The 23807-nt window shown below is 52.4% G+C and overlaps 1 protein-coding gene across 7 annotated transcripts in view; it reads left to right on the top strand.

Annotated features, from left to right (window-relative positions):
• Positions 1-23557, top strand: part of OSBP2 (oxysterol binding protein 2) — a 167240-nt gene extending 143683 nt beyond the window's left edge. For all 7 annotated transcript variants that reach the window (XM_068910963.1, XM_068910958.1, XM_068910965.1 and 4 more), the window contains 10 exons: positions 761-878; positions 1543-1609; positions 2015-2182; positions 8189-8434; positions 14944-15064; positions 16294-16397; positions 16909-17004; positions 17540-17724; positions 19284-19504; positions 19758-23557. In XM_068910963.1, the coding sequence (XP_068767064.1) occupies positions 761-878; positions 1543-1609; positions 2015-2182; positions 8189-8434; positions 14944-15064; positions 16294-16397; positions 16909-17004; positions 17540-17724; positions 19284-19504; positions 19758-19900 (1469 nt within the window). In that variant the 3' untranslated portion in view covers positions 19901-23557. The remainder of the gene's footprint in view (positions 1-760; positions 879-1542; positions 1610-2014; positions 2183-8188; positions 8435-14943; positions 15065-16293; positions 16398-16908; positions 17005-17539; positions 17725-19283; positions 19505-19757) is intronic.
• The last annotated feature ends 250 nt before the right edge of the window (positions 23558-23807 follow it).

The following is a 23807-nucleotide window of genomic DNA, read 5'->3' as shown; positions in this document are numbered from 1 at the left end:
ACGTCTGCAGGGTGAGCAGGCACGCAAGGCTAGCGGTGACAGTTGAGGGGAAGCGCTCGGGTCCCACGGGGGTCTGCAGAGGGGCGAAGGAGCATGATGAGGGGAGGGTGAAGGGAGGCTGCAGCCACAGCGGGAGGTGCAAGAGGATGACCGCACGTGCGAGGGCTGCTTTTCTGCCCCGGCTGGGAGAGCAGACCAGGCTGCAGACAGTTCCCGTCTTTGCAGCGATCTCTCCCCCAGCAGCGAGGAAGAGAAATGTTTACAAGTGTGTGGCTGGGAAGGCTGAAGACCAGGAAGTGTCTCTGGGCACCACCCGAAACACTTGGCTTATTTTTCTTTCAATCTTAACCGGATTTCCAGGCAGACGAGCCCATGCTGGGATGGGAGCTGTATCAGATGTGACTGGATGCTGCATGACGTGCATGTATCTGGCTCACTTAGGCTGAGGGCATTTTGGAGGTTCTCTCAAGCATGGCAGAGGAGCCATGTGTTCCTGAATTAGAGTAGGACTCGGGCTGCCCGGGCACATACTTGCTTTCAGAGGAGTTTGCAGTCAGCCCAGCGGTCTCTCAGCAGCATGGAGCGGGATGGAGAAGAGAGGGACGAGGATGTGAAGTGAGCCAGCGTTTGAGGGCGACACACGGCAGGAGGAGGGTGGGCTCGGGGGAATGGCAGCAGCGGTGTGTGCTGGTGGGACGCATGGATATCCTGCTGCAGAGGTAGCAGTGAGCTGAGCAGCTCGGACCCTTTGTGCCAACAGGGAGCGTGCAGTCTGCAAAAGGAGAAGCCAGTGATGAAGATGAGGAGACAGAGTATTTTGATGCCATGGAGGATGCACCAGCTTTTATCACTGTAACCGCAGACCCCAAGCACCACAGGTATGACCCCCCCCCCACCCCCACCCCAGGGCCACTAGTTGCAAGGTGTAGCCTGATGAAACCTGCTTTGGATGTGGGAAGAGCAGGGGAGAGATAGCCTGGCTTTGCTTTTGGGATTTAGAGGCAGCATCCTCTCCTGAGGGGGAGTTACTAGTGCATGCACGTCCCCAAAAACAGACAGCCTACTGTCCAGCTGGCTGCCCGTCCCTGCTGTGTCTGTCTGTGCTTGCATCCCTGGAGCCTGCAAGGCTGAGGATGGGCAGACTTAAGCCCTTCCTCTGGCAAAGATGGGAATCCTCTGCCCTAGCAGCTGGCATCAGCAAAACACGGACATGGGCTCAAGAGGAGCCGAGGCAGGAGCTTGGAAGAGAGATCCCTTGGGGCTGGGAGTATCAGGCAAAGGAAGATGTATCTTGTCTGGTTCTGCCTTGTCCCGTCCTTACTCTTCCCTTGGTATCTGTTTGGGCTAGAGGCCCACTTCGCACTGCTGTGCTCTTTGCCACATGTGCTGACCTTCCCTTCGTAATGCCCACGGCACAGCCTCTGTCCCCCTGTCTCCTTCCCAGGGCAGGGAGACGTCCTGGGTGGCGGTGGCTGCGCGGTGCCGCACATGGCTCCTGTCTGCCTTCCTCGCATTTATCAGTTGGCACTTTGTTCCCTGCAGACGTTCTGGCAGTAACCTGAGCGGGGCCAGCGAGGGTCATCCTGAGGACTGGAACCTGGAGGACAGTGTGAGTCTGTCGCACAGGGAGTGGGGGACAGGCCCAGTGCGATGGCATGAGGGGAGATGAGCAAGGGAAGAGGTTGGTTGCGGGACTCTCCGTGTGGTTCCCTGCCAGGCCTTGAGGATGGGAGCAGAGCTGGTTGCTCTGTGAGCCACAGTGGGAGAGATGTCCATGAACTTACAGAAACACCTCAGACGTCCTCCTGGGGGGTAGCAGGACAGAGCAAGGGGGACAGTTACCCCATTACATTTTGACCCAGCCTACCTGGCCTCTACTGAGCAATGCCAACGATGTGCCCTGAGTGGGGAGGGAGCAGCGTCCAAGAGCTGGAGCCCCAGGAGCTGGCATTTTCTGGTTGGGTCTGCTGGGAGAGTCTGGCTTAAACCTGTGTTTCTTTTGATGCATTCACAGGTGTTTGACAGCTCCAATCAAACCAGCTACAATGAATCAACTTGCAAAGATCTCCTACCCAAGAAAAGGAGACGGACCCGCATCCCCGACAAACCCAACTACAGCCTTAACCTCTGGAGCATCATGAAAAACTGCATTGGCAAAGAACTGTCCAAGATCCCCATGCCTGTAAGTGAGCATATCGCAGCCACTCCACCAGACTGGTGCCGAGTGGGTGGCCAGCAGTGCCAAGGGACCATGGAAAGGGTGGTGCCATGATGTGAGCGTTGAGCTGAGGTCTTGGTTTGGGCACAGCTCTTCGCCACATGAAGGATCTGGGTTTTGGCTCCTCAGGTCAGGGACCACGGGCCGTGCCTGGTCCTGCTAGCAGCCAGGGGAGCTGCGTGCGTGCAGTGTCTGCAGGTATCAGCCAAGAGTGAAGAAGAGTGAGGCCGGCTGCCCTGTCTCGGAGAGGCCAGGCTTTGTGCATAGAGCACCATGGTGTCAGGGGCTGACATCTGAGCGACTCTTAGAAAGCAGATTAAACGCTTTTTTTGGCCTGACTGGCTTGCGGTGGACAGACTGGCTGGGTGGTACCTGCAGGCCCGTAGTGTCACACAAAGAAGGGAGAACATCACCAGAGTGTGTGGAGGGTGTGGAGGGGATAGTCTTCTTTCAAAATTCAGGTGACATTTGTGCAACGTGAGGGTGTGCAGAGGAAACAAACCTTGAGGAGGCATTTGCAGGCAGCAGGGACCTGAGGTCTGAAAGATGCAAAGTTTGGGGAAGTCCTTCTTGGCTGGTCGCTTCTGGTGGAGATCTGCTTCCAAATTAGTTTATCGATGAGTGAGGTGCTGTGGTAGCACAGCAGGCCCTGGGCAGGACAGAGAGCATGTCACCAGCTCCCTCTGGGGTGATGGTCAGGATGTGGCTACTGTGGCTCAGTGTCTCTGGCTGTGGCTGGCCTGTCCATTTTGAAGCTGTCAGGTTACAGACCTTGGTCATGCAGCTGTCGAGTGTGTTGGGTGCCCCTCACAAAGTCCTTCTTCGTACGTACACACAGCACATACAGCTGTGAAGGTAAGAGCAGCTTGAATGTTGTCCATCAAGGAGATGGCTGGCATATTCGGGGAAGGAATTCGGGTTAGTTCCAAGGAACTAACCTGGCTGTCTTGCTCCTTCCTCTAACATCCCCCATCTTGGAGCAAAGCCCCTTGGGACTGCGGCCACTGCAGGATCCCTGTTTAAGTCGAGCATGGAGCTGCCTCTCCCACGAGCCGTGCCCCGTTGGCAGTCCTGTGCCTGCCATCTCCCACTGCACTGGCAAAGCCCATCAAAGCCGTTTCACTCCTCTCCCTCCCAGCCCCACGATGCAGCAATGATATGCCCTCGTTGGTCAGCTTTGCTGGGTCTGACTGAGCTGTACGTTCTCTCCCTGCAATTTATTTGGCCCATGAAAAATTCCACCTACTGCCAAATGCAGGTGGTCTTGTCGGGTAGCGCCAGCAAGCTGAGGAGGAGCAAAGCCTGCCCGACAGGAGGAAGGCTGTTTGCATCCTTCCCTCCCTTCTGTGGACTTCCAGCCCACAGCGGATGAGCTGTAGATGTCTGGGGCTGACTGATGAATGCAGTACCATGAATCTGTATTGCTAATTGCTTTGTGGTAACCGGCTTTTGCATTGTAACTGTTAGGCTGGGGACCTTTTGAAGCCATTCTTGCGGTCTGATCCCTTCTCCTGCCCTTGTGCTGGATGCAGACAGCCCTGGAGCACCCGCATCCCTGGCAGCTTGCTCGCATGCATCTGCTCCCTTGAGTGCCCACGGTGAGCTAGAACAGAGAGGAGCATCGCCTAAATGTCCTTTGCAAATCAAACTGGTGTAGAGGCAAGGAGAGAACCAGGACAGCTCAAATCCCTTTGGATTCATGCATTGCACCCAAGGCCTAAGACCAGGAGATCTTATTGGAGAGCACAGTTTCCCTGTTGTGAGTCCTCACTAAGCAGAGTGTGGGAAGGTGCTGTCCCCCAGAAGACCGTGCTGCGATCTGGTCCAGTCTCCTTTGGCTTAGCCAGGATCCCCATCCCTTGTCCTAGTGAAAGCAGGAGCTGGCTGGATCCTGGAGCTCTCAGTAATGCTGCTTTTCTCATGTCTCCCGAGCCAACATTTTGAATTTGCACAGTCAGGGCATGGAGTGTCTTACTTTGGTAGGTTGAACACTGTCTCATTCACCTGCATGAGGGAAAATGTATTGCAGCTATGTGCTTTGAGGCTCCTTCTCACAGAGCTTTGCTATTTAGCAGAGACCTTTTTAGATAAGTAAGTCCCCAGTTAGTGATGTGAGCCAAGACACTTTCTTGTGAGGGCTACAGATATCTTACAAGCAATTGCATTGCCTAAGGAGACTGTGATCTCCCTGAGCAGATGGTCTGGAGGCCCACAGAGGGACTGTGGGTCTCATCCTGATGACCCAAAGTACCTTTATCTTCCCTGCAAAGAGCAGCCTTTTAGTGAAGGAGGCACCCCAGGAAAAATTTACAGGCAAGATTTCCCCCCACCGGATGCTGCTTCGTTCACTCCCTGGGGTGCTGGCTTTCTGCAGATGTTCAGAAGAGAGGGTTTGCTGGCAGGGGTCTCTCTGGAGAAAGTCTTCTTACAAGGGCTACTGCAGAACATGAGTGGGCAGTGCATTTAATTCTCACAGATAAACTATGCTGAGCCTCATTTACTCCCATTGAGCTTGGAGGCGTTTCACTGCGTTCAAAGAAGAGGAGGAGAAATCCCAGTCTTTGCTAAGACCTAGAGCAACTCCAGACCCACCTCCTGGCAGGAGCTGAGCCTGCGCCTTGTGACAAACTCCCTGTCCTGCTCAGAGGCTGGAGGTGTCCCACGGCATGTGGCTTGTCAGCAGACTAACTAATGAGCAGCGCTCCCTGGGAAAGGGCTGGCCAGCAATGGCATGTGTACAACAGACAAGGCTCGGATGGAGCCGTGTAACTTCCAGTCCCCTACACAAGGGCAGACGGATCCTGCCACTGATTTTGCAGATGGGGCTGGGTCATGCTAGCTCGTACCCAGCCAGATGAAGTGCTGTCCATGCCAAAGCCCACGCAATCTCCCCTAGAACTGCAACAGAAAGAGCTTTTCAGAGCAAAACAGCTGCTGATTCACCAGCAGGTCTTGACCTGCCCAGTTAGCAGCATGAATGGGACCGGGTGCTGCTGTACATCATCCATTTCCCAGCAAAATGTGAAGTCCTGACAAGCTTGAGAGAACTGTAAGATGGCTTTAGGTTATTGTGGTACTATTGTGGAACATAGAGGAAAGAGTGTGTTACAGAAGCTTACCTGCTCAACTGGTTATACGTTAGGTCTTTTTAGGACAGTGCCTGACAACCCTCAAGTCAGAGATGTGAGTTGGTCTCTTCCTTGTGCTGTGTCCACCAGCGATACTCAGCCCAGTGCTGTCTGTTAGTGTTTCTGCATCAACATCAATATCAGATAAAGGCTTGATGGGTACAGGAATGAGCTCAGGTCTTGATATCCGCCACAGAAATACAGCAGCTGCAGTGCCTGGGGAGAGGAAATTCATACCTTTCCTATCAATCAAATCATTCCAGGAGCTGCTGAAGCCAAATAAAAACCTGAGAACAATATGTTCTGCCTCCCACAACAGCTTCCGATGTCAGCTCTAGGGAAGTAATTACACCATCCTTCCTTGGGGCAAGCGGATCCAGAGTTTCCCAGCCCTACTGACTCTAAAGCTGTTCAACAGAGCTGTGTTGTCCAAAAACTGCTTAGCCCAGCACTAGCCGCTTGCCGTTAGCTCCTCTGTCTTGATATCCTCTACTATGGGGAAATAAAGGTAGCCCTCAAGCCCCCAGGTGCAGAAGGGGTTTTTCCTCTTGTCTGAAATTGGAGGACAGAGAGGTGCTTTGCGCCCTGGAAGCACAGCCTCGCATGGCATTTATTTGGGAGATTTACTCCAAGAACAATGAGCCTGTGGTAAAGGCGATGGGCGACCCTTTAATATGCTTTAAATGGCCATTTAAATTCTCTCTGCCGGGCACATTTACTCGGAGCGCAGGAGAAACTGGCAGCTCTGTGAATTGAAATGGAGCTGTCTAATAAGGTCTTTAAAGCTACGCTGCAGTTAACAGAGCAAAGGAGAGATGAGAAGGAAGCAGAGCAGGCAGCTTGGGAAGGGCTGTTTTGAAACTTAACTAATTATATATAGTACAGAAAGTCGGCGAGGCTCTTCTGTGTGCTGTGGATCGGGATTGCCGATGGCGAGTTTCTACTCGCGAGGAGTTTCTACTTCCATGTGCTCCACCTGATTCTTGGTCTTTAAGGAGCATTTTTGAGACACCATCCTCTCCCCAAGGGACATGATGGATAGAAAAATTTCTGTGTGTGAACTACTAGCACACTTGTTAATTTTTACTGTGAATGAGCAAATCTGCAGCATTGAAATGGAGTAAAATAGCTTGAGGATTTTGCATTTTTAGTGGGTTAATCTTTCTTCCTCCGTGGAGAGACTTTGATTTGTCATTGAGCAGCTCTGATGGAGAGGACGCAGCTGCTGGCTTTGTTCTTGTACTGCCTGTTTGAACGGGCTGCTTTGCCTGGGTTTCTTCTGAGAGTTATCTCATGCTGGTCGTGATTTGCTCTTCCGTGGATGCACTGCTACCCTTTCTACATAACTCTCTCTTTCTTGGATGCTCTACGATCTCTGGTGCTTACAGGCTAAATCCTAGACAGGAATGCTTTGGGGTTTGTTTTTCTTACTGTACAACATGTAGCTTGGCTTATGTGAAAAACAGTTCTTTAATCCTCCAAACATCTGCTTGCTCTAAAATAATTTTGCTGTTCCAAACGGAATGTAAAACGCCCATTTCAGCTTGTTTCCAGGCAGAAGACCTTCCGCTCATGTAACAGAAAATATCATTTTCCCTAAGCTTCCGTTTAGCAGTCAGACAAGGTTCGACCTGACACTACCTGATGGCAGCCCTGCAGTGAGACACCTGCACTTGTTCAGCTGCCGCCGTGGGGCTGGTGAGGATCGAGGGCACAGACGTCGATGACGAGCAGGATCTTGGAGGCAGATGAACGTGCCTGGGGCTCAGCCCTGCTTCCGCTCCTCGGCCATGCTTTGGCTCGCCGACTGTTGCACCTGCAAGCTGGGCAGATGCGTTGTGCGGGAGGGAGGACAGGTGCCGGTCTCGGTGGCCCTGGGCAAGGTTTTCAAGGGTCTCCCAACACGCTGATGTGTAGGACTGCATGGGAAGGGCTTGTTTGCCAGGAGGTGATGCAAGGGCCTGAGGAGCAGCACACGGGGCTGTGCCCTGCGCTTGCCTGGAAAGGGGTTGCTTTTTAACAGCATCAGTAGCTGTGGCGGGAGGGATCCCTAGAAGGACAAATGCTGCCACTGCTCTCAGCAGAGGGAGAGCGTGCCAGCAGTGACACGAGCAGCATCTCTGCCCCCCGTGTTGCCCCTAGCTTGAGGCCTGCGGGATGCTCGCCGGGAGGCAGGAGGGAGCTGGGCTTGCTGCTGAGACTCGCTTTGGGAGTCATCGGTGCCCGCTGGAGATCTGAAGCGAAGTGTGCGTGCGTGCGTGACTGGGGACGATATCTGGTTAGCTCACAGGGCCGCCAGCTCCCTGCTCCGGCTGTTCCCAGCTCATCCCAGCTGGGCAGTTCAAAGCCTTCAGGCTCTCGTGGTATGGTTCGGGGAGCGTGGCAGAGTGTGACTTTCTCGTCTTTAGTTGATGTTTTTTAGATGAAGCTGTAGAGGCAACACCCATGCAGGGTACTGATCTGTGAGCTGCCCTCGGGTCCCTTCACCTCTCCCAGGGCAGCACAGTCCCATGGGGGCCTTTTAAAGGAGATTTGCTATAGCTCTCGCCTGATGCATGGGTGAGAGGAGGGCAGGAAGGATTAAAAGGCTGCTGCTTCCGCTAGGTGAAGCTCCCGTCCTCCCTGAACCCCTGACTCTTGCAGTGCATCCGCTCCACTTCGGTCCCCGGCGCTCAGAGGGCAGAGGCGTGAGATGCAGGTGGTTGGCAGGGCAGGGCGCGGGGCACATGGGTCTGGTGGGGCAGGGACTCTGCAGAGGAGATGGGTAAGTGCCTACTTGGGCATCCCTCCTGTGTAGCCCCACATGCTGCGCGCTGACCCTCACTCCTCTCCCCCTCGCTAGGTAAACTTCAATGAGCCGCTCTCCATGCTGCAGCGGCTCACGGAGGACCTGGAGTACCATGAGCTGCTGGACAAAGCCGTCAAGTGTGAGAGCTCCACGGAGCAGATGTGCTTCGTTGCTGCGTTTTCAGTGTCTTCCTACTCGACGACTGTCCACCGCACAGCAAAGCCATTCAACCCACTGCTGGGGGAAACCTATGAGCTTGACCGGCTGGATGAATTTGGCTTTCGGTCCCTGTGTGAGCAGGTAAGTCGTGATCTGCAGAGGCGGGGGTCTTGATGTCTGCCCAGCAGCTGGAGCACTGTCCCACGATTCATGTCTGCCCAAAATAGCCCTTCCCTGAAGAACCAGCATCTCCTTGCATTGAGCAAGGCCAAAACAGCGAGCAGTTTGCCGTTGGCAGAAGGAGCAGTGGATCCAACGCAAGCCATTTTTCAGAAGCAGAAAAAGAGCATTTGTTCCCTAGTGTTGCAGAGCAGGAGACACGGGGCAGAGGGGAAGAGAAGGGCCTCTGTCATGCTGGCAGATCTCCTGGCAGCCTGTCCTGGGGCTGGAGTTTCTGCACCACCTTAACACTCAAGCAAAAAAGGAGTAACTCTCCTCACCTGAGCTCCCCTGTAGCCAGTGTCAGTGATAACAGCAAGCTGTGGCATGTTTCCTCCCACTTCTCAGCATCTCTTCAGGCTAGAGGGAGTCTTTGGGTCTTATTTCCTTCTTGTTGGCTTGAAAAGATTTTGGTTTCAGAGCTTGAGGACAACCTGAGAATGTCTGGCATCCTCATGCTCTAACCGCAGAGCACATCTGACACACATCAGTCAAACAGTAGGTCTTAATTAAAAACCTGGAGTGCTTAATGAGTTGAGACCTGGGAAGAAAATTGATTCTTGAGAAGATAACATTTAGCACAGTTGGCTGGTTCATCCTGCCTTCCTGGGCCATTTATTAACCCTTTGCTGGATGTGACAGGTGGGACACAATATTGGTGGGAGGGGGTGGTCTGTGTTGTCCAGATCTCCGCGCTGTCTCGGGGGCTGGGATCCCTGGAGCAGAGGGATTATCACAGCTTTCAAAGTTCAGAAACTTCAATCAGAATCACAAATCTCGATCCCTCTGCAAAGGCCAGTGTAGATCCAAGACCTGCAGAGGCAGGCAGTACCCACTGAGACTGGTGAGGTGAGATTTGTGGGTCAGGGCTGTAGTTCATTGATTCACGGTATGGGAATCAGCCCTAGCAGCTGCAGTAGTGCTTGGACACCCAACTTATTTCCCCCTTCTGCACTGGTTTCCTTTGGGATTTAAAGTGATAGTCTTTAATGTCAAAATAGGTGAGAAATGCCTTCATGAAGCAGGAGCACTGGGCCACAGGCTAGAGCTGCACGGCAAAAGTACGCTCTGTTGCAGCACAGTCTGGTACTCATGCCTATCTCCCAGATGAGCCCAAAATAGAATGGAGGCATCTGCAGGCTGAGGGAGAACAGTGCCGGCCGGGCACTGGGAGATAGCCCAGGACTGCAGTAGCTGGAGGATCCTAGCTTTGAGGTGAGAGTAGCAGGGTCCAGGAAAGGGGAAAAGCAAGTGGTTCTACCCTAGTGTCTTGCGTGTCTTGAGCTGGTTTTCCCCATCAAGTGCCAGAGCCCAGCTCTTGTGTGAAGAACCACCTCTGCCTCCAGGCCAGCCTGCTCTGAGCTCAGGCTTTTCCAGCCTGCAGTCTGAACTGTGCTCAGAAGCTAGGGCCAGCAGCCTGTGCAGCCCACTTCTGCTGCCTGTGGGATCTGTCCGGTCAAAGCTGGGTGCCTCCTGCCATGCCAGGGTCTCCCCAGCTGCACCCCAGGCACTGCTGTTGGGGATGAGCCACTTTTCTGCTGAGCCGACTTTTGCAGAGCTAGGGATGGTGCTTGCAAGCCACATCTTCCAGGTGCCTGGTGGCCATGAGGCCCCCCTCTGCCCAGTCCCCTTTGGCTTTGGAGATGGTGCACACTGCTCAAACTGGTCTCCCTTGCTGCAGAGAGCTCCCCATAGAAGCTTTGCATAGAGAGTCCCTGGCAAGGAGAAATTATGTGCCTGGGCACCCACCAAGGACATGGGGAGGTCTATGCTGGGTGTCATACTACCCTGGCAGTGAGTTGGCCCAGAGTGCCAGAGAGTGCTTTCTATTGAGAAAAAGCAGATGCGCCCTGGCAGAGCTGCACAAAAACAGAGCTCCGTAGAGGGGTGTAGTAAGGGAAAAGGGTTTTGCTGCTAATCCGGACATGCTGTGCTGGGCTACATGACGCTCGCATCTGACGTGGTCAGACATGCAGACAGGCACGCCGGGACTATGCAGTGAGGAAGTCCAGGCACCTCTGCGTTCCCCTGGCATTGCTTTGTTTGTCTCTGCTTTCTGCTTGAAAGGATTTTGGTTGTCCAGCCCTGCCAGCGCGGTAGTGCTAGACTGAGTTTGTACTCACTGAAGTCCCTCATCGTGGTAGTATTGTTCAGCAGCTGGATAAACGTGTTGAGCCATGTGGAGGGTGAGAGACCTGCAGCTGGGGTTGCAGGGCTTGTGAGGCAGCGATGAGGCCAGTGTGGGGTGTAAGTCTCCCTGTGACACAGAGCATGGTCTGGTCCCTGCATTTTTTTCTCATGTCCCCTGTGGCATTTGGTCTATGCCTCGTGTGCTCTGAGCCTTGTCGGTATGTGCATTCCCATAACTGCCATCCCAGATGTCACCGGGATGCCTCTGAGTGAACTGAGATATCTGCGAACGGTGCTCAGCTCCCTGTCCTAGAAAGCTGCAGGTTTCCAAGGAGGGGATGCTGGGTCTTCCCCTGGGCTGCTGCACTCCCCTGAAAGCTCCACATTGTCTCTGTTTCAGCTAATTTTGAAAGTGTGGTGTTTTCTGTGGGTGGCTGCAATCAGCTCCAAGCCTCCCAACCTCCACAGAGAGCACTCTGTGTTTCTGCAAAGCTCCTATCTCCTCCTCCTCAGGCAGCCCACTGCTACAAACAGGCAGCGCTGCTATCCCTGCAGACTTTCCCGTTACTCTCTTTGCTTGGTACCCTCCTGAGAGCACTGGCCTGGCCTGCCTGCCAGCATGGCTCCTGTGCAAGGCTGAGCTATTTCTGAGGAGCTCTTGGCCAATCTTTGCACCTGAGTCTGGAGCAGCAGCTGTAGCAGGCTTCATGCTCTGCAATCAGCTCCTAGCAGGACATGCAGGTGTAAACAAAAACTACTCAATGATAATGGATGCCCAAAGTCTGGCACATGCTTGGCAAAGCTGTAGCCCAAGGCAGGGTGACACTTCCCATCACATCATATCCATCCGTTGCATCATCCCCCGTGAGCTCTCAAGCTCTGCACTGCCCCTCTGTCTTGGCAGTGGCTGGCAGCAGCCTGCAGTGCTCCTCTGGGCAGTGATAGTAGCAAGCCATGGGCCCTGCCTGCCCCAGCAGCGAGCAGGCTGTGTTGGATCTCCTGGAAGTGTGGCCTCTTGCCAGTGACAAAAATAAAGGTGCTTCAGTAGATATTCTCCAGCATTCATGCGTCTGCTGTCCCTTTATGCCACCAAAAGCTGCACATCTGACTGGGGTAGCTCTGCTTGCAGCCAGCTTTTCTCTCCTGCAGTGACCAGTGATGTCCATGTGGTCTGTCTCAGTCACCAGAGCTCATGCCAGGGATTGCAGCAAGCGAGGGCACTGCTGACCAGAGCATTATGGACTACAGCTATGAATGTCCTCTGCTGTCGCTTCAAAGTACAGATGAATGACTGATATCTAAATAACTCAGAATTTAGTGAAGAATGTGCTTTCCAGGCTGGGGGAGCAAGAAGCCAAAGCAGTCAGGAGCGGGAACGATGATCACGTGTTTTCTCTGGCTTCTCTGGCTTTGTACATTCTCAAATACCTCCCTAATGCCACCTGTGACCCTGCTCAACCTAGTGTTAGGAAGCGGTGAGCAGGTGCTGATGCCTGGCGTGGGTGCTGACATGGTGATGCCAGGATGGTCAATCTGTCCATTAGGCAGGGAAAGCACCCCACATCCCAGTCGTCCTGGCTGCTGAAGCAGGTTTCACATATGTGGTGTGGTCAGAGCAACAGCTTTGGTTTATTGTCCTCAGTTGGGCTGCGGTGAGCAAGTGTGGGGCTGCCTGTCAGCTGCTACAGGATAGCCTGGATCACATCGTTCGCATACCTTTTTAGCCCTTTTCCTTTTTCTTGGCCCTCCTTTCCACCATCACTGTACTCCCTTTCTCCGTCCCAGTCACCTCCTACATAAACAACCCACACTGAATTACTTTTTGCTGTTGATCCTGGTTTTGCTACATCCCCACCTAAATTTGGTATTTCTGATTCATTTCCTAGGCAATCTCAGCCTTGCATGCTATTACTGATACAGTTATCTAGGTACTACTGGGCTTGCAAGACTTTGCTCCCCAAAAGGTCTCCAGCGCTCTCCTCCAGTTATCTCTGAGGTCTGGCTGTTTCTCACGTTGCTTCCCCTTAACCAAATCTGACCATCCCTCCAGGTGCTATCTCTAACTTTTGTCACTTCTCACGCTATTACCTGTCATATCCAATGTGTCGTTGTCATGTCATGCCCTCCTGCCTGGCTGTTTCATTCTTCCCTCACCCATACCACACACATCTTGGTGTCAGATGCTCCCCAGGGCTGCCATTGTCACCAATGGACCCCATTGGCATGATTTCAAGCTGTCCATTTCCTACCTGGCTGAGGTCTGTGGGCCAGGGCAGGACAACGGTCTGAACACTGGTGCTGAACCAGTTCTCACTCTGGTGCTCTACAGCCTCACTTCTGCAGGAGTGGAGTTGCTCCTGGTGCAAAATGCACATTGAAATGGAAAATTCAGTCCCCTCTGGTGTGCCCACACCAGCTGCCTTGGGGACGTGTGGATTCTGGATGCTCAAAAAGTGTAGGCTTGCATATAGCAGCCATTTGAGCTCTTAACCCTCCACTCCATCCTGTTTCTTTCCCACGAACATGTAGAAGAGATTCATCTTGAACTGAGGTTTGCCACAACCTGGAGCAAAACTGCTCTGTTGCAGCGCTCTGGAGCTTTTGATCCAGGAGCTGAGTCACTAAATCCTTCTTCTGGACACATCTGAAAGGGCAAAATCAGAGATAGCATGGGTTTGCACCTGTGCAGGATTGGCAGTACCTCTTGCTATGGGCAGTCTTATCCTGGCACCATGCTAGGTACGGGCTGCAATGGGTCATGCTCCAGGGCCTGGGGCCGTGTGGCCAGATGGATGTTATTTCCAGTGCTCTTAATTTTCCTTGGAGTGTATGTTTGTTTGCTGGTCAGCCCTCCAACGTGCTGAGCAAAGTATTGATAATCTTGTGAATGAAATCCAGTTATCCAAACAGGATTTTCTCCTGCTGGTTATAGTGGGATTTAACGGAGAGATTTTTGTTCTGCTCACATTTGTAATCCAGTTGCTCAAGGCACTTAGGCTGTAATTACATCGGTGCAAATCATCTCTTAACACAGTGCCGCAACTGTTGGGTCTGTTGGTGTTCCCAGAAAATGAAGGTATGTGTTGTGCTGGGCAGCCACAAATTGACTGAATGAGGGCTCCGCTTGAGGGAAAGGTGGAGGGTGCCCAGCAGCGTGGGCTGATTCCTTCCCCGGTGGTCTCTGCTGAGGACAACAGTGATTCAGCAGCTCACCCCAGTCTGCTCACTCAGATTTTCCTATGCAGATGGAGACCTTTGTTTCCCCCAGCAGATCAAGGACTGCCACGTGGTCTTAGCGTTCTGGCTGTTTCTCAATCAGCTGCACTGCAGAAATAAAGGTGTTGTGAGCATCACTAGGGAACTTCCTTCTTCCACCAAGTCATTTTGCCAGCATGCCCCTGCCGCAGAGTGGGCTACCCTCAGTCCCTCTTGTCTTCTTGAGCTCTTTGGAGACGGGCTGTGATGGCCTAGTCTCATCTCACGTAGCGTTTGTGAGGCAGCTTTGTGCTCTTCCCATGATGTGAATGTCCCAGGGCAGGGGAATATGAACACTGTCCAAAGGGACAAGTCATCACGAGGGTCACTACTTGAGCAGTGTCCCCAGAGCCTTCAGGAAGGTTGTGCTGCAGATTTTTATCTCCTTTGGCTGCAGTCTGGTTTGCCAGCAGGGGCAAGGCCAAGCCCCTGCTGGCTGAGCAGGTGACGTGGAGAGCTGTGTCCCCCAGGATTTTTCCAGGCAGAAGCAATGGGAGCTGCTGCGGGCGGGAGAGATGCTGTTACACTGGCATTGCTGGGCTGAATTTCAGCACATCACTCTTTCTCAGCCGAGATCCTTGGAGAGTGGGGCCTTGTTCCAGGGGGTCATGGTCTAGCACTGTCTCACACTGATAGAAAACTGCTGAATTCAAATTTTTTACAGCTGATGCTTTGCCTTAGAAAAACCTGGCAAAAGTTCTCTGCACCTGCGCGTGCTGCCAGGCTACCTCATGGGAAGTGACTGTGATGGAGAAGGTGATCTGTGCCCCAGGGTAACACTAGTGCCTCCCCTGGCCTTGGAGATGCCCAGCCGTGGCTGGGAGCCCAAGGTGGTGTTTCCTTATGAATTAAGGTAGTCTTCTTCGGGAGGTCAGAAAGCATGGCATCCTCACGCCAAAGCTGGCATGTAGCTGTAGCCTCTCCTTGGGCTCATGCCCTCATGGCTGAGTACTGCAGAAGCCCTGGGCGGGGGGCCCTCTGCTCCTTCCTCTTGCTCTCTGGTATGGGTTGGTGTGACCTGACAGACTGTTTCTTCTCTCTCCCAGGTGAGCCATCATCCCCCGGCAGCTGCCCATCATGTGTATTCTAAGCGAGGCTGGACGTTGTGGCAAGAAATCACGATCGCCAGCAAATTCAGGGGCAAATACCTCTCTATCATGCCACTGGGTAGGTGACTTGTGTTGAGGACGAGGGCTTGGCTTTCCTGGCGCTGCTTGTGCAGTTCTCAAAGTTAAACCAAGGTGCTGATCCCTTGGGCACACATGCAGCTGGGACCTTGGGTGGGATCTCTAGAAGGTCTCAGTCTCTCTCCCTTAATTACTGGGGGAGCCCTGGGTAACTAGGAGCAGGTACAGCCTCAAACTAGAAAGGGTGATTTCCATCCTGAGCAAGCAGGAGTGCAGATCTTCGTACTCCTGGTTGCAGACAATCCTGAAAACATCAACCACAACTCCTCTGCCCTGGAAATGGAAATTATACCACACTGAGAGAAGAGGACTTGGTTTGCTCACTGTCAGCACCACAGTGGATGTGATGTGGAAGTAACCCCATTCCTGTCTTAACTTGTGCCAAGACGACACACAAGCTGGCACAATATTTGAGTTACTGTCCTTGTATAAGCCTTGTCCAGTGCAGGACTATGGCCCGTGGGAGGTGAGGGCAGCCAGCAGACAACAGAAATCAGATTCCTGCTTGCCCGTAAATGGATTTTTATTTAAAGGATAGTCAGAGGTTAAGTTTCTGCTTGTTTTAGTATCCTCCCTAACAGCCACGTTCAGTAAGCTGTCTCCTTGCAACTATTTTATTTGTCTTCTGCCTGTTGCAGGCTGAGGTGGGCACAAGCAGGGCTGGTCCCATCTCATAGTCCCTGGGCTGGGCAGGCACACGCAGGGTCGGTCCCCTCTGCCCGTCCTAGAGCTATGCTAACACCGAGGATGGCTGATTTGTCTCATGACAGTGAACAGTCGACCAGGCAGCACATTTCTGACCTACTTTTAAAATCAGAGCTTTTGCAGGGAGGGAAGAGGGCACAGGACCTTGCAGATATTGCAACTTCACTAGAGCGATAAAAAGACAGCATGCAGCAAAGGGAAGGAAGGATGCAGATGTAATGCTGGCGCTGCCCGCAGGGAACACTGTGCACTCAGACTCAAAAATCCATGTTTTGCAAAGTTGAGTAAAGACAGAGCCTAAAGGCACTAAACCTTCTGTTTCTCAGCTGCTGAGAGGCGGTTTGGGGCTGGGGAATGGGGATGTAGGTAGAGGGGCCAGGCTGGCTCCGTGGAAGAGCACGGTGCTGGGGTGTCGCTGTGCTCCGGGGAGGCACGACAGCTGCCCTGAGCTGCGCTGCCCCTCCAGTCTCCCACGCTGAGCCCTGCGCTCTCCTCTTTCCGCAGGCGCCATCCACCTCGAGTTCCACGCCAGCGGGAATCACTACGTCTGGAGGAAGGTCACCTCCACCGTTCACAACATCATCGTGGGCAAGCTCTGGATTGACCAGGTCAGTGGCTGCTGGTACCAGGGGAGGGTCCCTGTCCGAGCCTTGCCTGGCTCCAGGGCAAGGGTAGAGGAACTAGAAGGACATTTCCTTCCTGCTGTGCCAATCCCGCCTGACTTCCCCAGAATATTCCTTTCATGACAGGAAGATGTGTTTCCCCTGCAGGGGTGGGGGGAATGCTGTTTGGAGCTCCCAATGGCTCTTTCCAAAGCCAGCAGCTCCATGGAGCAGGATGGTATAACCGGCCACACATGGCCAGGTCTGGTGCGTGATAAATTTTGCTTCTGCCGAGCAGAGCAGGCTGCTGCTGGCAAGCCATGGGGCTGGCTGGGGCTGCCAGCATCCCCGGTCCCTCAGCGGCGCTGTCTGCAGTGGCACTGCTCCTGCCCCCGGAGCTGGGAACAGAAGTAATGCTGCAGCTGATGTTTATTTGTATCTGCACAAACTACAACTAATGCCTGATTTATCTCCTTGCAAGTCTCTCACTTCCTGTGATTCTGTGTCTTTTATCTAGTCTGGTGAAATAGAGATTGTTAACCATAAGTCAAAAGATAAATGCCAGCTGAAATTTACCCCCTACAGCTACTTCTCCAGAGATGTCCCCCGAAAGGTACGTGTCCAAAGATATCCCTACTTGTTCTAGCAGCCTTGTGCATAGTGAGGCCTGGCTTTTCTCTCCGAGCCAAGCCAGAGCTCATGGGATCGCAATACGGCAGACAGGATGAACCCAGCACAGGGCAAAGAGCATTCCTGGGAGCTGGGCTGGCACCTCTGTCTGACATAGGTCACCAGGAGGGCCTGGGAGGGAACCAGCCATGTCAACCAGAGCCTGTCTTTCGGCTCTGCTTGGCTCTGTGTTAAAGTTGCAGCACTAGCAGACTGTGGTTAAGACCTGGAAAGGATTGGATGGGCTGGAGACCCGACTGCAGGAGCCGGGTCAGGGTGGGCCATGCTCTCCTTGTGCAAGGGACAGCTAGGGTCTGTCTTGATGTACAAGGACGCTACAGCCCCAGTTGAAACACCAGATCCAGCTACTTTGACTGGGCTGCTTGAAGGGCATTCTGGCTTCCTGCCCATCTCCTTGCCTCTGGGTACTTTCAAACGCCACCAGAGCCATTCTGCAATTTTATCTGTCCTTCTGCCAGGTGACAGGGGTGGTGACTGATGCTGATGGTAAGGCTCACTACGTCATGTCTGGCACGTGGGATGAGAAGATGGAGTGCTCCAAGATAGTGCAGAGCAGCCATGGCAGCACCAGCTCAGAGGGCAAACAGAAAACTGTCTACCAGACCCTGTCGCCAAGGGTCCTGTGGAAGAAGTACCCCCTTCCGTGAGTGACGTCCTCAGGCATAGGGTGCAGGGGTCTAGGGTGCAGAGCTCCTCTTGTTAAACCGCTGCAGCCTCCTTGTGCTGCAGCGATGGACAAAATGCACTGGGGATAAAGGTGTAATTCTGTAATGTGCAGATAGCCCCGAGGGAGGGAAGAGCTCTGGAGGGGATTGCTCTGAAGGTGTCTCTGTTGTGCACAGGGCTGAAGACAGTGGAAAGGGACCAGGACTTCTGTGGCTGTGCAGCTTTTTTTGGGTTATGTGTGTCAGGAGGGGAGAGCAGGTAGGGCAGTCTCTGCAAGAGAAGGCGAATACCAGCATGGCTGGAAAACTGCTTCACAGAGTTATCCTGGACCAGTGTGCTGCTTCATAGAGCAGGGAAGCGTTCGCATTGTGAACAGGGCTTAGCCCTGCACTTTGAATTTGCCCTGGCTTGTTTGGTATTTGGCTAAGGGCTGGCAGCAGTTTAACCAGCTCACTGTTGTCCAGGTGTGCGCCTGCAGCCGAGCCATGCAAGCGCACTGGGAGATGCTCTGACTCTTTATCGTCCTCCTCGACTTTGGGGGACTTTTGCAGTTGGCTTTGTTCTTGGGCAACCAGAGACACCGTGTAGGTTTGGTTTTTTCGTTCTCCTGACTGCTAGCCCTACCATGGGATGGAGATGTATTGGCTGCTTTGCCTTGCTGGCTAGTCACTGGCCATCCTGTCTCACTAGTTGCTTGAGCCCTCTGGGGACCAACCGTCTCTTGACGTTCCTGGCCACAGTGGGCTGCTCTCATCCCTCTTCATCCAGCTTTGCTCCCACCCAGCCCAGCTTGATGCTGATTTTGTAATGGTGTTTTTTTTTATTCGGAGTAGCATAGCAGAGCAGGAGAACAACTGTGTGTGTGAGCAGACATCTCTCCAACAGCTCTGATCCAGAGAAGTGGCACGACAGCTCCCCAGTGCATTGAATCAGTCCTTTTTGTATTGTATTAGGAGTTCTGGTGATTCTCTGCTCGTGTCCAGCATCCCTGCTAGTTCCTGTTGGCTGGATGCCTCATCCAGAAACCAAACACCAAACCAGCCTTCAGCCATTGGTAGCACTGGCAGCTGGTCCCTGATTTGGATCTGGAGGTACTCTATTGGAGTGGTTCCCAGTGGAAAGCATCTCCACGCAGTGCCACCCGTGCTGTGCATGGCCCCTCGGGACTAAGCCACCCTGTTCTTCAGTCTCAGGTCTTTTGGGTTAAGCTATTTCATATTTCAGGTATGCAGTACTGCAATCAGCTTGTAGGTGTTTAGCTTCCTCACGCAGAGCTAGCCAACGAAGGAGGTGTCTCTGCTCCCCGGGAAGGCCATGTGGCAGAATTAGTCCAGGAGAGACGTTGCTGGCATCTCCACTAAGGTAGTGGGAGGCAGGGCTCCCCAAAGGGCCTTCTACATGTGTTTTTGGGGATCAAAATAATAGCAGGAGCAGCTTTGATGGGCTGGGATGAGACAAAAGCGCATGAATGGATGGAGAGGTCTAGCTCAGGTAAGCTCTACCTCTGACGTCCTGATCTGGGCTCTCTGGCTCCAGGGAGAATGCCGAGAACATGTATTTCTTCTCTGACCTGGCCCTCACCCTGAATGAGCCTGAGGAGAGAGTGGCCCCCACAGACAGCCGGCTGAGACCTGACCAGCGGCTCATGGAGAGTGGGCGGTGGGATGAGGCCAATGTGGAGAAACAGCGGCTAGAAGAGAAGCAGAGAGCCGTGCGCCGGAGGCGGGAGGCTGAGGCCGTGGAAGCCCTGGAGGAAGGTGAGATGCTCTGAGCTGTCAGAGGGATGACCAGAGCTGGGTCAAGGGCCTAGTGCCCCTCGCTGCCAAACTGGGGGTAAAAAATAGCCGACTTGGGCAGCCCTGAAAGGGCTCCGGTGTTGGGATGGAGGACAGAGCCTTCACTGATTCAGGCCCTGGGCATAGTGTCACTTTGGGCCCCTGGTGAAGTTATGGCAGAACTTCATGGCAGAGGTAAAACCACCCCTGACCCTGTGTTTTCTGCTTTGTACAGGCAAAGACTATGAAGGCTACATCCCACTGTGGTTTGAGCGGAAGGTGGATCCCATGACAGGGGAGCTGATCTGTGTTTATAAAGGTGGATATTGGGAGGCCAAGGACAAGCAGGACTGGAGTATGTGCCCTGACATCTTCTGAGCTGCTCTGCTCGCTCTGGGGTGGCCAGCCCTGGACCTCTCTCTTCACTGGGATAGACAGAGGGACAGTGAGGACACGCTGGCAGCGTCCTGCTGTCAGGTTACAGTGCAAAGAAACACATACACAGAGTCAATACGTGCAGAAATTTAAAGAGAAATTCTAAACAGGGATTCCAGACCTATTTTTTTACGCACTAATAAATAGCATTCTTTTTTTTCTTTTTTTTTTATGGTGGCTTTTTCAGCTACTAATTAGGAATGAGGACACATTGAATCTGGTTAATTTTTAGCCTGACATATTTATTGCTATCAGGAGTTGCTGCCTATATTTTTCAGCGCCTCAGCTGTATTGGTTGAGACGTCAACTTCCAAAGATGCTCGCATTGTGGGGATGCCGTACATTTGTGTGAGCTCTTCCTTTGACATTTTTTTTTCCCATTTGTGTGTGGACTTTATGGATTAAAAAAAAAAAAATCTGCTCCTGGTTCAGGTTCCTTTAAAGACAGAAGCAACTCTCTGAGCCCTGCTCAGAAAACTGCCTCCAGGGACTGTGGCTGAGGTGCTTGATCCTGTGTTCTCTTGGTGGCTTCCGCAGTGCCCTGTGATCCCAGCAATACCAGTTAGGATATTTCAGCTGGTAACCTTTTCTTAAATTTCTTTTATTGAAGAAGCATATTGAGCAGTTTCCGGTCAGTCTTCAGTGTTTAGTCAAGGTTTAGGACTGTCTTTAACATGATACTTTGTGGGGGTGATTGGGGTTACATTTGGTTTGGTTTTCCTGCAGCTGCATCCTAAGGAGAAAGAGTTTCTTGCTGAGATCAGGAAAGTGGGCTGTCTACCCAGGAGATACTGAGCTTATGTTGGCGGGCTCAGAGGAGGTGTTTTGAGCACAGAGCAAAGAGCGGTTTGTAGACCAGCATATGCTCCATGATGCTGGATCCAGCATATCAGGGCTCTTCCCTCCATATCTCTGCAGCAGGACCCAGTGGTCCCAGGAGTCTGAACTTTTGCACAGGGACTTTCCAGACAGAGTTTCCATGTTGAGCTGTGCCTTACCCCAGGCAACATGAAAAGCCCAAAGGAGAGGTGAGAGAAACAGGGAGGAGGTGGCATGGTGCCACTTGCTCGGGTGGAGAGGTCTCCTGCAGAGCTGGTGTAGTGTGGACTGGCCAGCAGGCAGGGGCAGCCTCCCTGCTAGCAGGTTCCTGCCCATGCTCCTGGAACAGGCACGGGTGCCAGCGGTTCTCTGGCAGGCAGCCTTTGTCCTGGATCCATGCTCACATCCCGATGTCTTCCCCAGTAAGTAAGACAGTCCCCAAATGTGCCGAGTCACAGGCTCCAGGGCCGGAGGGCCAGTTCCTGAAGGCTACTGCTGCCTGGTGCCAGGAAAGCCAGGCTCTGGGCCTCCTCCAGGTGTTTTACTTCTCTTTCCTAGTATAAAAACCTCTCCCAGGAGGAGTTTCAGGTCATAACTAAAATATCCCTCTTGCACTGGAGCCCCTGAATGCAGCAGGCACAGGCTTTGCTTCCTCCCTGGAGCAATGGGAGATCCCCTTGGCAAAGCCTGTGCCTCTGCTTTTCCCAATTTTCACGGGGACTCTTCGTAACACCTTGGAGCCCTGGGGCAGTCTCTGAAGAAAATGCCAGGCTGAACTCAGCTCTGTATCCATCTGGAAGACCCACGGACTATCCAGGAGCCTCTCTTCTGCCTATGTCCTTGCCTTCCCGTGAGTGCTGGTTGGCAGCAGCCTGAGAACATAGATGAGGGAGCCCCACATCTGCCATTCATCCCTTATGTGCACCGTCATCTTGCTGTGGCACTGGATGCCCCAGGAAGAGCTGAACAGGCCCTGCAGATGATTGGTGAGGAGCAGAAGTGAGTGATACTTGGACACAGGGCATTTGTGCAGGTATAGTTGGTCCCTGAATGCAGAAATGGAGCGGGGGGAGTGGCAGAACCCAGAAGATAATATGCCCAGCAAGTCTTGCTGGGTCAGAGAGACTCAAGGAGACCTGGACACTTGTGTTTTCCTCATTGGATTTCATTTCTGATGTTTTCTTCTCTGAGTCTACATCATATCATGCTGACTGCTCCCTCCTGTGGGTCAGAGGCCACTTGTGGCTGTCACATCCACATTGGAAGATAATTAGCAATAATGAACTTAGAGGCAATGATAACTGGAAAACCCAGGCTGCACATGGGACACTTATGCAATCAGGTTCCTAAACCATCAGTCCCCTTCTGGTCACCTTCTCTTACGGCACCTCCATACCTGTTATTTACAGCATACCTATGTGTACAGTATATATAGACCTTGTACGATGTAACAGTAGTGAGTGGCTATTGGAGTGGCAACACCCACCGATTTCAATGTACCCTTTAATCTTATTTATTTGCTTCTAATTTATATATATATAAATATATAAAAAATTATTTTGCTTAAATTTATATGGTACAAAATAGATGAAAAATAATGAAGACAGAAGCAACTGTCTGAGTTTTTGTAGTATGAGTACGCTATATTTCCTTAGACTTGTCCTGGAGGTAGGGATGTAGGGGTAATGGTGATTGAGTAATTGCTTAAGTAGAGAAGTAACATTTTGCTCCAAAGCCAGATGCGGTCATATTCCAAAGATGTTCTCATGAGAAAGGTCATTCCTATCTAGAAACAGTGCATTTGGGGTGTGAGGGACAGCTCTCAGGATGCCCCAGATTCAGGAGTGTGACCCTCAAAGCTGGGTCTCTGAAATGCTGAGCTGGGTATTACAGGAAGGCAGGCCTGCCATAGTCACTGTTTCCTCCCGGTGGTTTGCCTATGGCTCAGTAAAGCCAGTGAAGCTCTTAAATTTTCCAAATTCCTGCATTAAAGGCATTCAGCTGGTTGGATCCAGCCTGCTGAGAGAGCTGTGGCATGTCCCATCACCAGGGCATTTATATCTTCTCCTTTGGAGACACCCATTCCTGTAAGTGGGACAATGGCAGGTGCTCTGCACTACACCTTCCTTTATGCTGTTCTCCTAGTTTGGTTTATAATGACAAGAAAAGTCACACATAGGGTTTTCCTCCAGGGAAGGCCTGATTCAGTTTTATAAAATGGACTAGGAATCTAGCTTTTCAGAATGCCTTATTTTCCGTGTTTATTTTGTCAATGCAAGCATTATCCAAGAGCTTGGAAAGGTGGGAAATTCCTGCACTGGCCATCCCTTAACAAGACACATGTGTTCTTGCAGTTGAGGAAAGTGCAGAGTGAAATGTTGCTCATTAAGTGTTGGCACCTCAGTGCCCAGCCCTGCTGGACTCCGAGACACTGAGAAGTCCTTTCTGATTTACCTCCAGTAAATGCATCCGTCTAGAAGTCACCATCACAGACACTGCACAGCTTAGCAGAGCCCAGGGGGGTGCTAGGAACAACCCCAAGAAAGAAATCTCACATTTTTTAGATTAATTTTTAAAAAACTGTTGTATCTTCCAGAGGTCATCTAGTGACAACACTTAATCTGAGCACCATCTCCTAGTCTTTCTATTTTCCCTCTAGAGGATTTTAATGTCATTCTACTGTAAATGCTATTGAATGTATTTCTTTTGAACAATATATTGTGAGTGATCCCTCTTCTCCGACACAGTAATAAAACTTGGATTCGGGAGTTTTAAAATGTACAGTGCTGATGTTATCACTTGCTGCAGGAGGCTGCAGCTGTGGGGTCCTGGGATGATCCCAGAGCTGGGCCACCTCCTGGCACACGCAGAACCTGGGCACGTGGAGGGTGGGGGTGAGGCCCTCAGGGACGGGAGTGTGGTGAGGGGGTGGCCACCCGCCTGGGCGACGAGTTCGGGCTGCACGGGGTGGCTCAGCTCAGCTGTTGAGACTGAGCGCTGGGTGCCCAGGGGTGAAGCCAGGCTTGGCGCC

The sequence above is a fragment of the Struthio camelus genome, chromosome 17 (genome assembly GCF_040807025.1).
Source record: "Struthio camelus isolate bStrCam1 chromosome 17, bStrCam1.hap1, whole genome shotgun sequence".
Taxonomy (NCBI): domain Eukaryota; kingdom Metazoa; phylum Chordata; class Aves; order Struthioniformes; family Struthionidae; genus Struthio; species Struthio camelus.
The sequence above is the reverse complement of the archived record's forward strand: the minus strand, read 5'-3'. Positions and strand labels throughout refer to the sequence as shown.